Source organism: Gracilinanus agilis, chromosome 4 (assembly GCF_016433145.1).
Source record: "Gracilinanus agilis isolate LMUSP501 chromosome 4, AgileGrace, whole genome shotgun sequence".
NCBI lineage: Eukaryota > Metazoa > Chordata > Mammalia > Didelphimorphia > Didelphidae > Gracilinanus > Gracilinanus agilis.
This window is the reverse complement of record NC_058133.1, coordinates 371,464,544-371,481,386: the sequence shown is the minus strand read 5'-3', so window position 1 is coordinate 371,481,386 and position 16,843 is coordinate 371,464,544. Positions and strand designations below refer to the sequence as shown.

Below are 16,843 nucleotides of genomic sequence, written 5' to 3'. Positions count from 1 at the left end.
CAGTCACCCGAAGAGGGCCATGGCAGCCGGTGCTCCGCCCCTGACCCCGACCCCTACCCGGGCTGCGATGCCGCAGCTGCCTCGCCCGGTCAGACGGTGAGCAGCCAAGCAGCCGTTATCCGCCCCTGCTGCTGCTGCCGTCGCCGCCACCGCGGCTTCGGCGTCTGCTTCTACTCCTTTTTCGTACAAGTTACTGCCGCCTCGACGAGCAATCGCGGAAAGAACTAGAGAGGCGCCGAGGACTCGCCGTCCCCGGCCTACCGGCCATGTGGGGACGATTCCTGTCCTTGGAGCCCGGTGGCCCCAGCGGAGTCCGCAGCTACCCTTCGGGTAAGAAGCGAGTGGCTGAGAACAGCCAGGCCTGGAGCCCCAAGGCTGCGGTAGAGTTGCCCCGCGCAGCTGCCTTGTTCTGGTTGGTCCCTGATGGGCCGGGTCGGGCAGAGTGCCCCCGCCCGCCTTTTCTCACGCTTTGCTCCAAATTTCTCCATCCTCTCCTTCCTCTTTCTCCTCCTCCTGTCGGCGTGGGGCTGCACGAGTGACATCTGGCGGAGTCCCTGGGCGCGCTCTGCTAGCCCCCGGCACCCAGGGCCAGCGCTTCTTTGGCCTCCAGCTCCCCCCAGCTCCCCTTCCCCCTGGCTCCCCAATTCTAGGCTGGGCGCTGCCTTTGTTGCCCCCATCGCCCAAATCCGTTTTATGGAGTAGATTTAAAAACGATCCTCCCCGGACCCGGAATTGCGGAAGGGAAATTGGAGTTGGGTGTCCCAGCCCCCGCACCGGGGGGGAAGGGCTTGGCTACGGGGCTGCTGCAGTGCAGAGGGGGGCGGGAAATGCTGTTAATTGTGTGTTTTTTTTTTTTTTGGTGGATTTTGTGGTTGCTGGGGGGAGGGCAGGAGACCTCAGCAAGAGGCGCCCTCTTCCCCCCCCCCCCCCACTCCTTTTCTCTTACCGCCCCCAGCAAGAGGAAATAACGTCTTCCTTGCGCCTTAGGGAGGCGGGTTCTCTCAGTTTCTCCCCTTGTGGTCGGGAGCGAGCCCGGCTGTAATTAGCCTCCTTATGTCAGGGGAAGGCTGCGAGAAAAAAACCGCTACTCGAGCTTATTTCTGGTTTGGGTGAGAGTGGCCTTTGGTACCATTGTTTGAAGGGACGTGGAAGTCAGTCTAAGAACTGCTTTCCCTTCTTCCCTTCTCCTCAAGCCAAAGGAGTTGGGAAGGGGGGGCACTGGGATTTTAAAAAGCTACCCTCTTGAACCAAAACGACTCCTTTTCCATCACTTTGGGATGTTTAATTGGGGAGAGAAGTCCCTTGTGCCTTGATTGTAGTAAGAACTGTATTAGGTGATTTCATATATAGGTTTACACATTTCCTTCCTACCTGCGTCACTTATGACATTGATTTTTAGTAGGATCCAAGTTGGAGTGAGCACCCAAAAAGTATTCTAAATTTGGACAAGCAGTTAAAAGATTGCTTTGGCCCTGAGCTTCTGTATAGAATGGGTTTGTTGTCTTGCCCGCTGCAGACCAGCATTTGCAGAACAATTTCAAACTTATGTTTACAAAACAAAACTTAAATATTGATCTCACTTTGTAAAATGCCAGAATTAATTCCAAGATATCAGTTAAATCCAGATTGGCATTTAAATCAGAATTTCAAAAAAGTATTTCTTTTAGATCAGAAATTTGAGGTGTAGATTTTTTTTTTTGGACAAATGTTAATTTTAATACTAGTAGAATAATTTTGAAAACAATGTATGCTTTTAATGTTCTGGACATTTATTTTCAAATAATAGTCTTAAACATCGAAACTTTGTTTTTACAAACAACATATGGATGAAATAATTATAAATTGATGTTTTTGTGTAGTGTAGATTGTAGTTGAGATTCTTACAATTAAAAAAACAATTGCAGTCTTTAAAATGTGTGTATAACTTAGTGTTAGAGAAGTAAATTAGGAATGATAATTGCAAATTTACTTGTAGAGTCTGTGCCATCTGGTATGTTTTTTATAATCTAATCACATAAAAAAAAAGGTTTTGTAATAGTTGCTTTATTGTGTTTGCACTGTTTCTTAGAGGTATTGTATCCATCTAAAAATTGTTTTCTACCAGAGAATTGTTAGTGTTAAGAGAGTAGACAAATTTTATGAGATGTCGGAGAAGAAAGGAAGTGACTGATTTTAGTGATGACATTTTAAAATGCTATTGGGGTATGCAGGCCCATGTCATGGCAGAGACAGAAGATAATGAACAAATAACTATTCATTTATACAGGATGTCTCAAAACTGACATGTGGGACTTTTTACTCAGGACAACTCTGTGAATTTCTTTCTCCAAGTATTATTTTTCCTATTTTACAATTTTACAAATGTGGGGGAACTAATGATAAAGATATTTTAATTTTGATTAAAGGTTTATATTTTACTGTCTGCAAATTAGAACCGTTCTTTAATTTTGTTGGGAAAGCATATACCAACTATTGTAAAATCCAGCCTGTAATATGTAGGAAATAGCAGTAAGTAATAATGTGATTGATTTTTTTTTGTTTTTATTCAGGCTCCTATTCAAAGGAAAATCTTAAAAATCTTTAAAGCCTGTTTTTGGTTTTAAAAATAAAGCATGGCTTTAAAAATATGGACAGCTGGGCCAAGGTCAAGATATGGTTTCAGTATTGATTCACGTAGAAATTTTTTAGTACTCACCATTTGGAGCAAATGTCTGTTTTAAAAATGTTTTAATGACTCACTTTAAAATATGATTTTATTGCAGCATATCAGTACTGTCTAAAGTTTTGAATGCCACCAGCCAGGCTAAGTAATAATTGTGAAAATAGGAAGGAATAAGAGAAAAAGGGATTTGGAAAGAAAACGAAAATATAAGACCTCTTTTGGGGAATTTTTGGATTGCTCCCTGAAATTGCTTCAGGAACCATTTTAAAGTGTTGGGTGATATATAGTAGGTTATTCAAGCTACTTTTGTAATATGAGATTAATATTTACTGTTCAGGTGCTTTTCTTTACTGGTCAATCTGTTTCTTATATATCATTGGTTAAAAAACAAACTGCAGAAATGAAACACGACTGAATTAGAATTGTAGCATTTTAGCAGCATTTAGTAGGTTGCTGTCATGTCATAAATATTTAGATATATTTACAAGATTGATATTTGACCTGGGATGTTATGATGCTTTTAATACTTTTTTAGGGCCATGATTTATTTCAACACACCATCCATGGAACAAAAAACAACAACAAAAAAAAAACAAGAAAAAAGGTGAGGAAAAAAATCACCATTAACTGATCAGTAAAATGAAGCATCAGAAAATATGTTCAGTGTACAAACACTTATGGATGTCCAACCTTTGCATGCTTTTATATTCTTAAAAATTACTGAGGAACCCAAAGACTTTTGTATGGGTTATATCTATCACTTTTATTAAAAATTAAAGCATGTAGTAAAAGTGTTCATTAAAACAATAATAAACTCATAACATGTTAATATAAGTATATAAAAACAACTATTTTCCAAAGCTAAAACAGTGAGCAGTGGCATTATTTTACATATTTTTACAGTTGGGTCTTAATCCCTAGCTTAGAAGATGAGACAGCTAGATTCTCATACATGCATTTTACATTTAGTATTTTGAGATATGTTCTGGTTGAAGTATATGAAGAAAAATCCAGCCTTAACACAGACATTTATATAGTTGGAAAAGGGAGGAATATTTAAATAGACATATACTGTTTTAGGATTATCATAAAATAGTTTGGTCTCATGGACCCCCTAAAGCAGTCTCAGAAAGCTGCAGGGGCCTGTAGACCACACTTTGAAAACATTTATAGATGAGGAAGCTGAGACCCCAGGATGGTAAGGAACTGCTCCATGTCAAAGGTAGCCAGTACTGCTGTTGAAATTGGAACTCACTAATTCTGATACCTTATTCAGTTCTTTTTTTGCCTACTCTGGCATATTTATATCTGTTTATAAATCCTCCATAGATGATCCACCCAATGTCATAAAAGATCTGCCCTACTCTTAAAAATTATCTTGTACATATATATTATTTAGAGAGCCTATATTTCATCTCATTCTTTTTTTGTAACTGATCTTTTCTCTATTTTCTAATTATACATAAGGCATTTTTTTCATGCATGAGATATTGTTGGTAACATTCTGTGGCCTATATTGTCATGAGCATATAGGAATAGGGACAGGGCCTGCTTCTGTGATTTTTTTTTTTTTTTATTAGTATAGTGAACTCTCAAGTCAGGAAATTCTGTTAATCAATGCAAGTTGGTACTTTTTTTTTGCAACTTACAGTCTTGTCTAAAGTCTTGAAGCTGGCTCTCTTTTCTGCTGCCGAAATGTCTTTCTCCTTGTACATAAGTACTTAAACCCATCACATGTCTTTCCAGTTGTTTTAATTTTTTTTTTTATTTTTAAATAAACCCATGCCTTCTTAAAATTTATTCCAGGCAATTGAAATTGTGACTTGCTCCCAGAACTACACAGCTAGGATGTTATCTGAGACCAAATTTGAACCCATGACCTCCCATCTCTAGGCCTTGCTCAATCCACTGAGAAGTCTAGCTGTTCCTTTCCATTTTTTCTTTACCTGTAATTTTTATTGTTCTGAGATTGTCATGTCCCGTGACTCATGATCATAATACATCACCAGTAAAATATTGGGGTTAAAGAGTGAAATTTTGTGTTAGTGACCATTTTATTATCCTTATAAAGCATAATTCATTTTCTGAGATTCACTTCAGATCAGTATCCTTGGCCTACTCAGTTATTGATTTAGCTCACCTTTGATTTGCCATCCTTTTAAGTAATCCATAGTAATGGATTAATTTGGTCAGTATCTCAGTTCAGGTACATGTGTACATCTGGAAAATGTGTATTTTTAATTTGCTTTGTTTTTCTATTGTGGATAGTAATAGTGTGGATTTTACTCACAAAGTTTTATAGTATGCAGTGGCTTGCTGTAATTTATTCAGTGCCCTCTAGGAGCATTTGGGTAACCTCAATGTCAGCCTCATCTTTTGTTAGACTCTGCTTAGGCCATCTTTCAGGGATACTGGTAAATATCCTTAGATGAGCATTTATATATTTATATATGTTTTTGCTTTGTACCTCATTTGGTGTCAGTACTCAGTAGATTGTTGAAGAGTTACCCCTGCAGTTGAATTTGTCATTATCATGTGTAATTTCACATTATGTGAGCTTTTTGTCTCCTTTTTTGGATCCTTATCCAGATCACACCCTCTAGATATTGATATCCAGCTAAGTTGTAGCATACACAGTGGCTACATTCAGTGTCCTGGCAGGTGGGCTAAACCAGATTAAGGGTAATCTAACAGGCCGCAGACCTCTCAATTATTTGGAGGGGAGTGTCTACCCCCAAGCATATGAAGACTTCTGGTGGGATAGGCAGAAGTGAGCAATTTGTTCCAAAGGCCAAGAAAGACACCCTGGAGAGGCTAGAGCTTGTCAGACAGGGAAGATGCCAAGGCCATCTACTGCAGCCTGAGCCATTACCAGCTATCCTGACTTTTGTCTGGCCACTGTATTCTTTACAATTCTGCCTCACTTAAAACCACTTTATGGGTTAGTCAAGACATCACCCATACCATTTCACCATTTTACATCATATGTTTTACGGTTCCATTATTTTATTATTTTGTTCCTTCTTCAAAACTTTATGGTGACTGGCAAGTGCAGATACACTGGCATCTATAGTCACAACCCTACGCAACATGGCCCAAGGCATCTCTGTCTTCTCACTGGATGGAAGCAGACCCCCTGGGTGTCTAAGCAGCCTTTTGTAAGGACTGCATTGCTCACCTCCTGGTGAGGAAGGGGCTAGTAAAGGTGCCCCAAAAATTGTCTGCTTCACCCAACCTAACCTTGGCCTGCTTACTGAGGCAAGTGGGCACCCTGCCCTGTGGTCAGAACACAAAAAAAATGTTCAAAACTTTAGCAAAGACAATTCCATTGGTCATTGGTACATGGAATGTGTTCATGCTTTACGGACATGAAATCCAGTAAACCTAAAAGATGAACAGATCTTGTTTCAACAGAACTCAGCAGATAATGAATCCAGATAGTATGTTAGTCTTGAGTGAAACAAGGCTGGAAAATGAAGGCCAGATTATTGATGATACATGGAGTTTTTGCCATGATGAGAAATCCTATGAAGCTGGCATGGGTTTTGCAATCAAATTGAATCTATCAACAGTCTTGTGTGTGTCCCAAAAGAAGTGAATGATCATGACAGCGTGACTGCCACTTGCAGGAAAGTGCCATGCTGCTATCATCAGTGTGTATCCTCCCACTATGACAACCCTGGTGAGGTCAAAGAAAAAGAGGTTGTCAGAGTCCTCCCTAATAAGCTTATTCTTCATCTGGAAGTTGGTCATCTCCCTGAGAGCCAGTGTGGCTTCAGAAAGGGCAAAGGTCAGTTGATAGGGTGTTTGCTGTCCAACAACTGCAGGAGGAATACTTGGAGCAGAACAGAAGTCTGTACACAATGTTCATTGATCTGACACTGAAGTCCTTTCTCTAACTGAAACTGCTAAACATTCAGACAACTGAAAAGAACTCAGCTGCACTGGGCTGGCCACATGGTTCAAATGCCAAATATAGGTTTCCCTAAAGACTATTTTATGGACAACTCACAGTGGAAATGCTTACACAGAGGTCAGAAGAAGTGACACTGGGACACTCTCAAGGTCTTTCTGAGGAACTTTGGTATTGATTGTGAAATATGGAAGATACCAGCACAGGACTCTTCAGCATGGTGCTGCTTCAAAGAAGGCACTGTGCTTTCTGAGCAAAATAGAATTTCAGTAGCTAAAGAAATGTGAGATATGAAAATGTAGAGATTTCCACCCCAAATGTTCATATGGACTTTTTGTCTTCAACCTTTGGTAGAGTCTTCTGAACTCGAATTGGTCTGATCAGCCGCAGTTGGACACAGTTTACATTGACCCCAGCATTGTGATAGCATTTTGGTCTTGCCTTCCTTCTGTTTGCTTCTTGTCTATCCCCATTAGGTTGTAAGCTTTTTGAGGGCAGGGGCTGTTTTTGCCTCTTTTTGTATTCCCAGGGCTTAACATAGTGACTGACATACAGTAGGTGCTTAGTAAATATCTATTCACTGACTTACTGACTGATGTAAATGTGGGAAGGACTCTTGTCTGGGGAGAGCTTCCAAGGCTGCATTTTGTTTGTCAAGTTCTTTATAAAACCAACTGACAATGAGATATCATTTATAATTCTCTTATGTAACATCATCTTCAAGAGCCTGGCCTTCCATTCACATATTTTTGTTAAGGACATGCTTGTATGTAACTTTCTCAAACAATTTTATAGAAATGAAAAAGTAACCAAGTGTATAGGTGATGGCTAAAGTCTTATTTTTTGGTAAAAATAGTGTCCATTATTTTTTCCTTTTCTTTTGAAATTAGCCCCCTGAAATTGGAAATTGATCCCCCAGTGCTTTGAAGCTTCAATACAATATAAGGTCTTTGAGAGCAAGGAACTGTTTGTCTTTTGTTTTAGTGTTTCTGATGTGTAGCTTATTTTGTGTAATGCTCTATTCTATGTGTATTTAGTTTGGTCCAGCAGGATTTCCTTTTTATTAATTACTTTTGCTCCTCTTCACATAGTAGTACATACTGTACCATAATGACCTAATGAAATTTCCATATTAAAAATTTGAGAATAGAGTGGCATAGAAATACTGCCATTTCTTTTTATCTCTTTATCTACCTTCCAGTTTCATTTGTGAAAAATCTCTAGGTGAGCCTATGGATCTGACTTCTTTGTATTGCATTACAAGTTCTTGGAAGGCTCATTTCTATCCCCACTACTATTTCGTGGAGCAACCGTACAAGTAGTTTTCTGTTGCCCTTTGGATAGCATTTTATAAATTAGGTTGTATTTTAAATTGGTATTTTCTTTGCCATAACAAGATCATGTATCTTGCTAGCTAAGATAGGTTTTCTGGCTTCCTTCTTCCAAGTATATCCCAAACAAATGGAAATAGTCAATGTCTCTTTTTTTGTCGAATTGATAGTTTTGTTAAAACAGGTCTGTTGGACCTTGGTATCTTTCAGCTTTCTCTAATTTGATATTTACGTTTACTTTTGATCTGACTTCACCAATTCTGAATGACTGCTACATCTGTAGCCAATTTGATGTTAAGATAAAACATATTTTTAACATCTTGTGCTTAATATGTTGTCATCTTCTGATTTTATTTGATATTTATGATGTATCTAGACTTGAGGCTTTGTGTCTATGTGTGTGTGTGTGTGTGTGCGCACGTGCGTGCGTGCGCCTTTGAATATTCCATGAAACTCCTTTATTCTTTGTTCATGGGAGAACTTGTGGAATATTCTACTTAATTGCAACTTTTTTATCTTCTGGTTTAATTATAGTAAGGATGCCAGTGAATGTGATTTTTCTGGTAGTATTTTGTCTTATTGGACTTTGGACAAAAAGTGCTTGTTAGGGCTGGCTTTTGATAGTGTGAATGAAAATTCTTGGTTTTCTTTGTCTATTCTGAGTTTACATTTATGAAAAGGGAATCCTTTATTCTCTTTGCCTAGTTGGAGTTAAAACTTTTGGTTAACAATAACTTAAATACCCTTACTTAGTACCTCACTAGATTATGAGATCAGGATTAATTTTCCTTTGTCTACTTTTAAATTAATCAAAAGCAACACACCCATACTTAACCCTAAAGTAAGGGAAACTCTTACTATAGGAGTTTATACCTCCAAAAAGAAGACATCCCTACTTAACCTTAATTAGGGGGAAGATTGCAACCCCCTTGCTAAACTGGGTGACAACTCAGAAACTTGTGAATCTCAGGAGAATTAACACCTTTAGAGGTGACAGGTCAATCCCACAGACACTGCCCCTGGGCAGGGCTGGACAATTTGGAAACTGTGATTGGCCCCCTCTGAAGAGGGGCAGGAACAGGAAAACCACCATAAAAACTCCGAAATCCTTGGGCTGGGGGAGTCTCATGAAGTTGAGTCTCATGGAGAGTGTCTCTTGGAGATAGTCTTCAAGGGAACTTCACTGGAGACTTTGGTGTGAATCGTGACTTCAGTTTAGAATCTGACTCCTGGACAACTCCCTTGGGTGAGTGAAAAGGGCTGATTACTTTCCTAGTTTCCTAAGAGACTAGCTTCCATCTTGGAGGAGGCTTCATAGTTACTCACTACTGACCCGCCTGGCTGAGGACTAGTATAGGTATTTTCTCTAACCTCTCTCAAATTTAAGTCCAACCACTAAATTAAACCTTTACAATAACCAGTCCAAGAACTCTGAAATTCTTAGCACTGTTTGGCTCCTTTCTTCCTTTCATCATTTTGGAAGCTGGAAGAGGCTGCATTGGGTTGAACACATGGCATTTTAAATAGATTGTGTCTTTGTTGATATCAGCAAGTAACTAGTAAAGTCTTCATCTCTGTTTCCTTTCAAAGACCAATTAAACTGTACACTCAGCAGTTTTATTCTTAAATATTCATTTGTCTAAAAGAGAGGGGTCATCTCCTGGTAGAGGTCAGCCCTGAAGCTATAATGACCTTGGGAAAGGTCTGACCATTGACACATGTTGACTGTGTGGCCCTGGCAGGTCAGTTACCTTTTTAGTGGGTCAGATTGGCAACTCAGACTTTTTCAGAGAAGCAGATGGTATAGGGCAGTGATGGTGAACCTATGGCATGGGTGCCAAAGATGGCACACAGAGTACTCTCTGTGGGTACTTGGCTGCACACCCACCCCTTCTTCCTCCCAAGTTCCTTACCAGAAAGGCAGAGGGACTTGGGTGGAGCTGCTCCCCTCCCCCTCTCCACCAAGCCTGATAACATATTTTAACATCCCCCACTCCTCTGCCCAGCAGCCCAATGGGAGCACACAGTGGGTAAGGTGGGTGGATCACAGTTGGCAGAGCTGGAGGGAAGCAGATGACCTGGCCAACTCCCACTCAGACCCCCCCCCCCCCCCCAATCCCTCCAACCTCGCTTGAGGACATTTCTCACTTTACCTGCCTCTCTGCCCAATGAGACCACTTACCCTCTTCCCTTGTGTGGGGTAAGGAGGGCAGGGCGGGGGACACCCCCCACTTGGAGGGCAGGAGGGCCATAGCACTCTGTCTGGGGTAGTGGGGACAGGGCTTGGCACTTCATCTCTGAAGTTTTACCATCACTGGTTTAGGGAGTTTCCACACTTTCTAGTTACCTGTACTAATGAACCATAGGACTATAAATCTAATGCCTATTTCTAATAAGCAAGAGTTTAAAATAAATTTTTTTTTACCAGAAGTATTTGGTAGTCACTATATTTTACTTAAACTTTTTAAAGTTATAAAACCAAACATAACCTTTCAAAAAAGGAAATCTTGTTCATTTTAAATTCAAATGACCAACATGGTATGGAAAATGCTGAACTTTAAAATTGTCTCTAAAAGATTTTATTTTGACCCTTAGCTTAAGCTTTTTATTTTATTTTATTTTATTTTTAAATCCTTACTTAGTTGTTTTAGTAACAACAGAATGGCCAGGCTATGCAAATGGTCTTAAATTCTTTTCTGTTTAATAGATCTGACAGGTCTACTACTTACTTATAATTTCTCTCTTTATATTTAAGTCATTTACCCATTTTGAATTTATCTTAGTATAGGGTATGAGATGTTGATCTAAACCTAATCTTTCCCATACTGGTTTCCAATTTTTCCAGTAGTTTTTGTCAAATAGTGGGCTCTTATTCCAAAAGCTGGGATCCTTAGGTTTATCATACACTATCTTGCTGAGATCATTTACCCCAAGTCTATTCCATTGATCCTCCCTTCTGTCTCTTAGCCAGTACCCATATTGTTTTGATGATCACGACTTTATAGTACAGTTTAAGATCTGGTACTGCTAGGCTCCCATACTTCACATTTTTTTCATTGGTTCCCTTGATATTCTTGATCTTCTTCCAAATGAACATTATCATTTTTTCTAATTCAATAAAAATGTTTCTTGGTAGTTTGATAGGTATGGTACTGAATAAGTAAATTAATTTAGGTAGGAATATCATTTTTATTATTAGCTTATCCTTACCATGAGCAAAATTGGAGGGAGGGTAAGAGGGATAAGAGAAAAGACAGAATCAAAGGAGGCAGTCAAAATGGAGGGGAATACACAAACAGTAATCATAACTGAATGTGAATAGAATAAAAAGGAAGTGGATAGAAGAATGGATTTAAAACCAGAATCCTACCATATGATGTCTAAAAGAAACACACTTGAGGCAGGTAGATAATCACAGGCTAAAGGTAAGAGGGAGGAGCAGAATTTATTGGGCTGCAACTGAGACAAAGAAGGCAGTAGTAACAATTATGATTTTTCAGACAAAGCTAAAGCAAAAATAGAGCTCATTAAAAGAGTTAAGGAAGGCAATTACATCTTGATGAAGGGCAGTATAAATAATGAAGAAATATCAGTCCTCAACATATATGGACCAAATGGTATAGTATTCAGATCTAAAGGAGAAGCTAAAGGAGATTAAGGAGGAAATAGATAGTAAAACCATACTAGTGAGGAACCTCAACCTTCCCCTATCAGAACTAGATAAATCAAACCAAAAATAAATAAGAAAGAAGTAAGGGAAGTGAATGAAATGTTAGAAAAATTATAGCTAATAGATATCTGGAAAAAATAAATAGGGATAAAAAGGAATATACCTTCTTTTCAGCAGCACGTGGCAAATATACAAGGATTGACCAAGTACTAGGGCATAAAAATACTGCAAACAAATGCAGGAAAGCAGAAATAATAAATGCAATTTTTTCAGACCATAATCTAATTCTCCAAAACTGGTAGGTCAGTAAACAAATCAAAGAAACAATTACTGATTTCATTGAAGAGAATGACAATGAGGAAACAACATATCAAAATCTATGGGATGTAGCCAAAACAGTACTTGGGGAAATTTATATCCCTGAGTGTATATATCAACAAAACAGAGAGGGGAAGAGGTCAGTGAATTGGGCATGCAACTTAAAAAACTAGAAAGAGAACAAATTAAAAATCCCCAAATAAAAACTAAATTGGAAATCCTAAAAATCGAAGGAGAAATTAATAAAAGTGAAAGTAAAAGGACTATTGGACTAATAATAAATTAAGACTAGGAGCTTGTACTTTGAAAAAGCAAATAAAATAGATGAAAGTACTGGTTAATCTAATAAAAAAAAGAAAGGAGAAAATCAAATTAACAGTATCAGAGATGAAAAGGATGATCTCACCTTTAATGAACAGGAAATTAAGATAATTATTAAGAACTATTTTGCTCAATTACATGACAATAAATACGACAATTTAGGTGAAATGGGTGAATATTTGCAAAAATATAAATTGCCTTGGTTAACAAAAGAGAAAATGAACAGTCTCATCTCAGAAAAAGAAATTCAACAAGCCATCAAGAAAAAAACCCCAGGGCCAAATGGATTCACAAGTGAATTCTATCAAACATTTAAAGGATAACTAATCCCAATACTATACAAACTATTTGACAAAATAAGCAAAGGAGTTTTACCAAATTCCTTTCATGACACAAATATGGTACTGATTCCAAAGCCAGGCAGACCAAAAATCCAGAAAGAAAACTACAGACCAATCTCCTTAATAAACATAGATGCACAAATTTTAAATAGAATACTAGCAAAAAACACTCCAGTCCAGCACTCTCAATAGATGCAGAAAAAGCCTTTGACAAAATACAACACTCATTCCTATTGAAAACACTGGAAGGTATGGGAGTAGATGGACCTTTCCTCAAAATAATAAATCACATGTTTAGCTATTTAATTTTGAGTATTTTTTGAATGCTATCTTTTATTTAATTAATTTAGAACATTTCCCCATGGTTACAGGATTCATGTTCTGTCTCTCCCCTCCTTCCAACCCCCTCCCATAGCTGAAGCACAATTCCACTGGATTTTACATGTGTCATTGACCAAAACCTATTTCCATGTTATTGATATTTTGCACTAGGGTGCTCATTTTGAGTCAGTATCCCTAATTATATCCCCATTCACCCATGTGATTAGGCAGTTGTTTTTCTTCTGTATAAACTGTATAATTTAAAACCATCGGCAAGCATCATCTGCAATGAGGGGATAAGTTAGAAGGCTTTTCAAGATCTGGAATGAAGCAAGGATGCCCATTATCACCTCTTTTATTCAATATTGTATTAAATATGCTGGCAGTAACAATTAGAGAAGAAAAAGAAATTGAAGGGAATAAAGTAGGCATCGAGGAGACTAAACTTTTACTCTTTGTAGATGATGCATCTACTTAAGGAATCCTAGAAAATCAACTAAAAAGCTAGTGGAAATAATCAATAACTTTAGCAAAGTTGCAGGGTACAATATAAACCCCATCAATCATCAGCATTTGTATATTTTCCAGCACAACTCAGCAGCAAGAGTTAGAGAAACTCCATTTAAAATCATTCTCGACAATATAAAATATTTAGGAATCTATCTGCTAAGACAAACACAGGAATTATGGACACAAATACAAAATACTTTCCACACAATTAAAACTAGATTTAAATAATATGCAAATGGAATTAAGTGATTTGCTCAGGGCCACACAACTAAGAAGTGTTTGAGGTCACATTGCAGACTCCAGACCTGGTGTTCTATCCACTGATCCATCTAGCTGCCCTCAGCTGCAGCTTTTCAGCAATTTTGCAGAATAACACCAGTAACCTAGAGAAATATTAAATATTTAAATATTGCTTTCTGCATTAAGAGATAGGTAGATCTTTTTATTGATGATTTGTGTACATACAAAAGATTTTAAGTAGTTAAAATAATTTATAGTTTTTCATATTTGAAGTTACTATTCAATGTTTAAAATAGATTCCCAACTTTAAAATTATTCAGCATAGAAATGGATATGAAAGGATCATAGGTTTAGAGTTGAAGGGATTTTAGGAATCATCTACTTCAACCCATTTGTTCTACAGATGAGAAAACTGAATCCTTTAAGTGGTTAAGTAGTTTGTCCAAGGTCCTAGAAGGTGGTATAAATGTCAGAGCCAGAAATCAGACCCTTCTTCTCTTATTTCAGGGCTCCTTTCATTGCAACACAGGTACTTTCTGAATAGATTATATTGAACATAATGGCTTTCATTGAATTATCAACTTTGACTAATTAATCTTTTAATTTATCAGTTAACTCAAATACTAAAACCTTTTCAAGATAGGATAACACAATTCCAAAAGGGCCAAAATAATATGGTACAGAATAATGGATTTAAGCCTTAAGAACCAAGATCCATTTACTAGAACTGAGCTTTAAATCTATCAGGTTTTTTTTATGTCTAGTTAGTTGATACATGAATCTCAGTGTGTAGTGATATCATATAGAGGTGATAACTAGTGCTGTTACATCATAGAATAAGCGTCTCTGCTATGGTTCTAAATTAGATGGGCCCGAAAATACTATGGTAACAATAAAGTATAACTCATTTTAGCCTAAGCAGGGATAATTGTACGTGTTCTTTCATGGTGGGGGTTAAGGGGTGGGGGTGGTGGGTATCAGAGTCCTTACTATTCTGGAATTAAGCTTTAGTCATTAGTAACTGGAATCAGCAACATCTTGTCTTGAATAATGGAAGGTATGTGAATCTGTTGAAACAAGACAATAAATGGTGAGTCGATGTCTCCTTTATTAGTATATTGTGAATATAAAAGTACAGGAAAATCATACAATGTGGTAATTTTTCTGAGTCTGAACTTGAACTGACTCAAGACCAGGAGTTCTTAACATTTTTTGGGTTCTTGACATTTTTTGTGTCATTTACTCCTTTGGTAGTCTGGTGAAGCCTTTAGACACCTTTAAATGTGTAAAATAAAATATGTAGAATTACAAAGGAAACCAATTCATTTTAAACACAGTTGTAAAACTTTTTTAATAGTTCATGAACCTCAAATTAAGAATCCCTTTGAATAAATGTGTGAGACACATTAAGGTTAAAAAAATAAATGAATATATAGAACACATAACATGGCAAACTTATAATTTCTTAATTGTTATTTTGATCGCAGTGAAATAGTTTTCATACTTTGCTACTTGGCAAGATGCAACTTTTAAAATTGTTGTGATAAAATGAGTTATTTTAACTTGAGGAATGGAGAATGATCCTAAGAAATTTTTAGTAGATGTATTTGAATGTGTATACCTTTTCCATATGTCTAAAAGCTATGTCTGAAAATTAAAAATTAAAAAAATAATTTTTTAACATGGCTTTCATTTCTGTATCCTTTCCCTCTCCTTTACATCTCTAGTATCAAAGAAAGAAAAAGAAATTCAGCAATATTAACCATGTCAGTTGAGTTGAAATATGTAAGATTTAATAACCATAGTTCCTTTTGCAAAGCATAGAAAGGCATGTTTTTTGTCCTGGCTTCTTCAGGTCATTAAAATAATACAGTTTTTAGACTCCCCTTTTTTTCCAATTTAAAAAATTTCTTACTTACTTACTCTGTAGTCATTGTATTTGCTCCTCCCTCCCATTCTGCCAATTTAAATGTGTATTAGTTCAACTCTTTCCATGCTTTCTGAATTCTAAAGGTAAATTCATTGTTAATTATGGTACAAATAATATTCTATTTCTGTCACTATTGTTGTCCTATCAGAAATGATGTATATGATGAGTACAGAGAAGCATCAATGCACCCATCTGAGATAACAAAGTGTTAAGTCAGCAGAACCAGGAAAATAATATATACACATGATTACAAAATAACTATAGAACAAAACTGAATGCTGTAATTATAATTGCAATGTCCAGCCACAAAGAAAAGATATGAGAAAGTACTTTTACTATCTCAGTCTCCTTTTTTCTCTCTTCTTTTATAGAGACAGGGGACTATAGGTATTAATGATGGTCAGATTTTTTTCTGATGTTAGTTTTAGGGAATCCCCCAACCTTTTTTTTCTATTCTTTGCAATAAAGAATATCTGAGAGCAAGGGTGGTATACATTGAGAAATACAGATGATATAAAAACAAAATAATAAAAATTTTAAGGAATTGTGTTCTATTCATATACTATAATTTATTTAGTCATTCTTTAGTTTATGAGAAGCTACTTGAACATTTAATTATCACCTAGACTCAACCATTCCACTTTAAAACCTTTCATTAATAAGCCAGTCTGTTACCATGAAAATAAAGAACATTGAGAATTGGTGTTTGATTCTATTCTTCTATGTTATTGAATTATAAATTCTTCTAAATTCCTGTGTAAATTTGAGAAGAATGGTTTTGAAAATCAGCTGATGATATCTTGGAATTTTATTTAAATCCCATAAAAGTGTTTAAATCCTGACTGTAACCTGCCTTTCTAGCCATGTTATACATTATTTTCTTTCAGATATTATCTAGTTTGGTCAAACTGGCTCTATCATTCCTCTCCCTTTTCCTCATGCTGACTTCCCTGCCCATCTGTAGTTATTGGTCTTATCCCAGTTATAGAATCATATAATTTAAAAACTATTAAGAGTCTGTAGTGACTTCTTGTTTTACAAAAGAGGAAACTGAAGTCTAGAGAAGTCAGTGATTTGCCTAAGGTCACATAGCTAGTTTGTTAATGGTGGAACTGGGACTAGAATTCAGTTGTAGAACTCAGGAGCATTGTTGTTATTTGTTATTGTTCAGTTTTTTTTTTCAGACATGTCTGCCTCTTTGTGACCCCATTTGGGCTTTTCTTGGCAAAGATATTAGAGTGGTTTGCCATTTCCTTCTCTAGCTTGTTTTACAGATGAAGAAACTG

General features: G+C 37.1%; 1 protein-coding gene across 1 annotated transcript in view; it reads left to right on the top strand.

Moving 5' to 3' along the window:
* Positions 1 to 266: 266 nt before the first annotated feature.
* The window catches only part of CEP85L (centrosomal protein 85 like), a 149,763-nt gene continuing 133,186 nt past the window's right edge, over positions 267 to 16,843 (top strand). The window contains exon 1 of the mRNA XM_044676825.1: positions 267 to 330. Within this exon, the coding sequence (XP_044532760.1) occupies positions 267 to 330 (64 nt within the window). The remainder of the gene's footprint in view (positions 331 to 16,843) is intronic.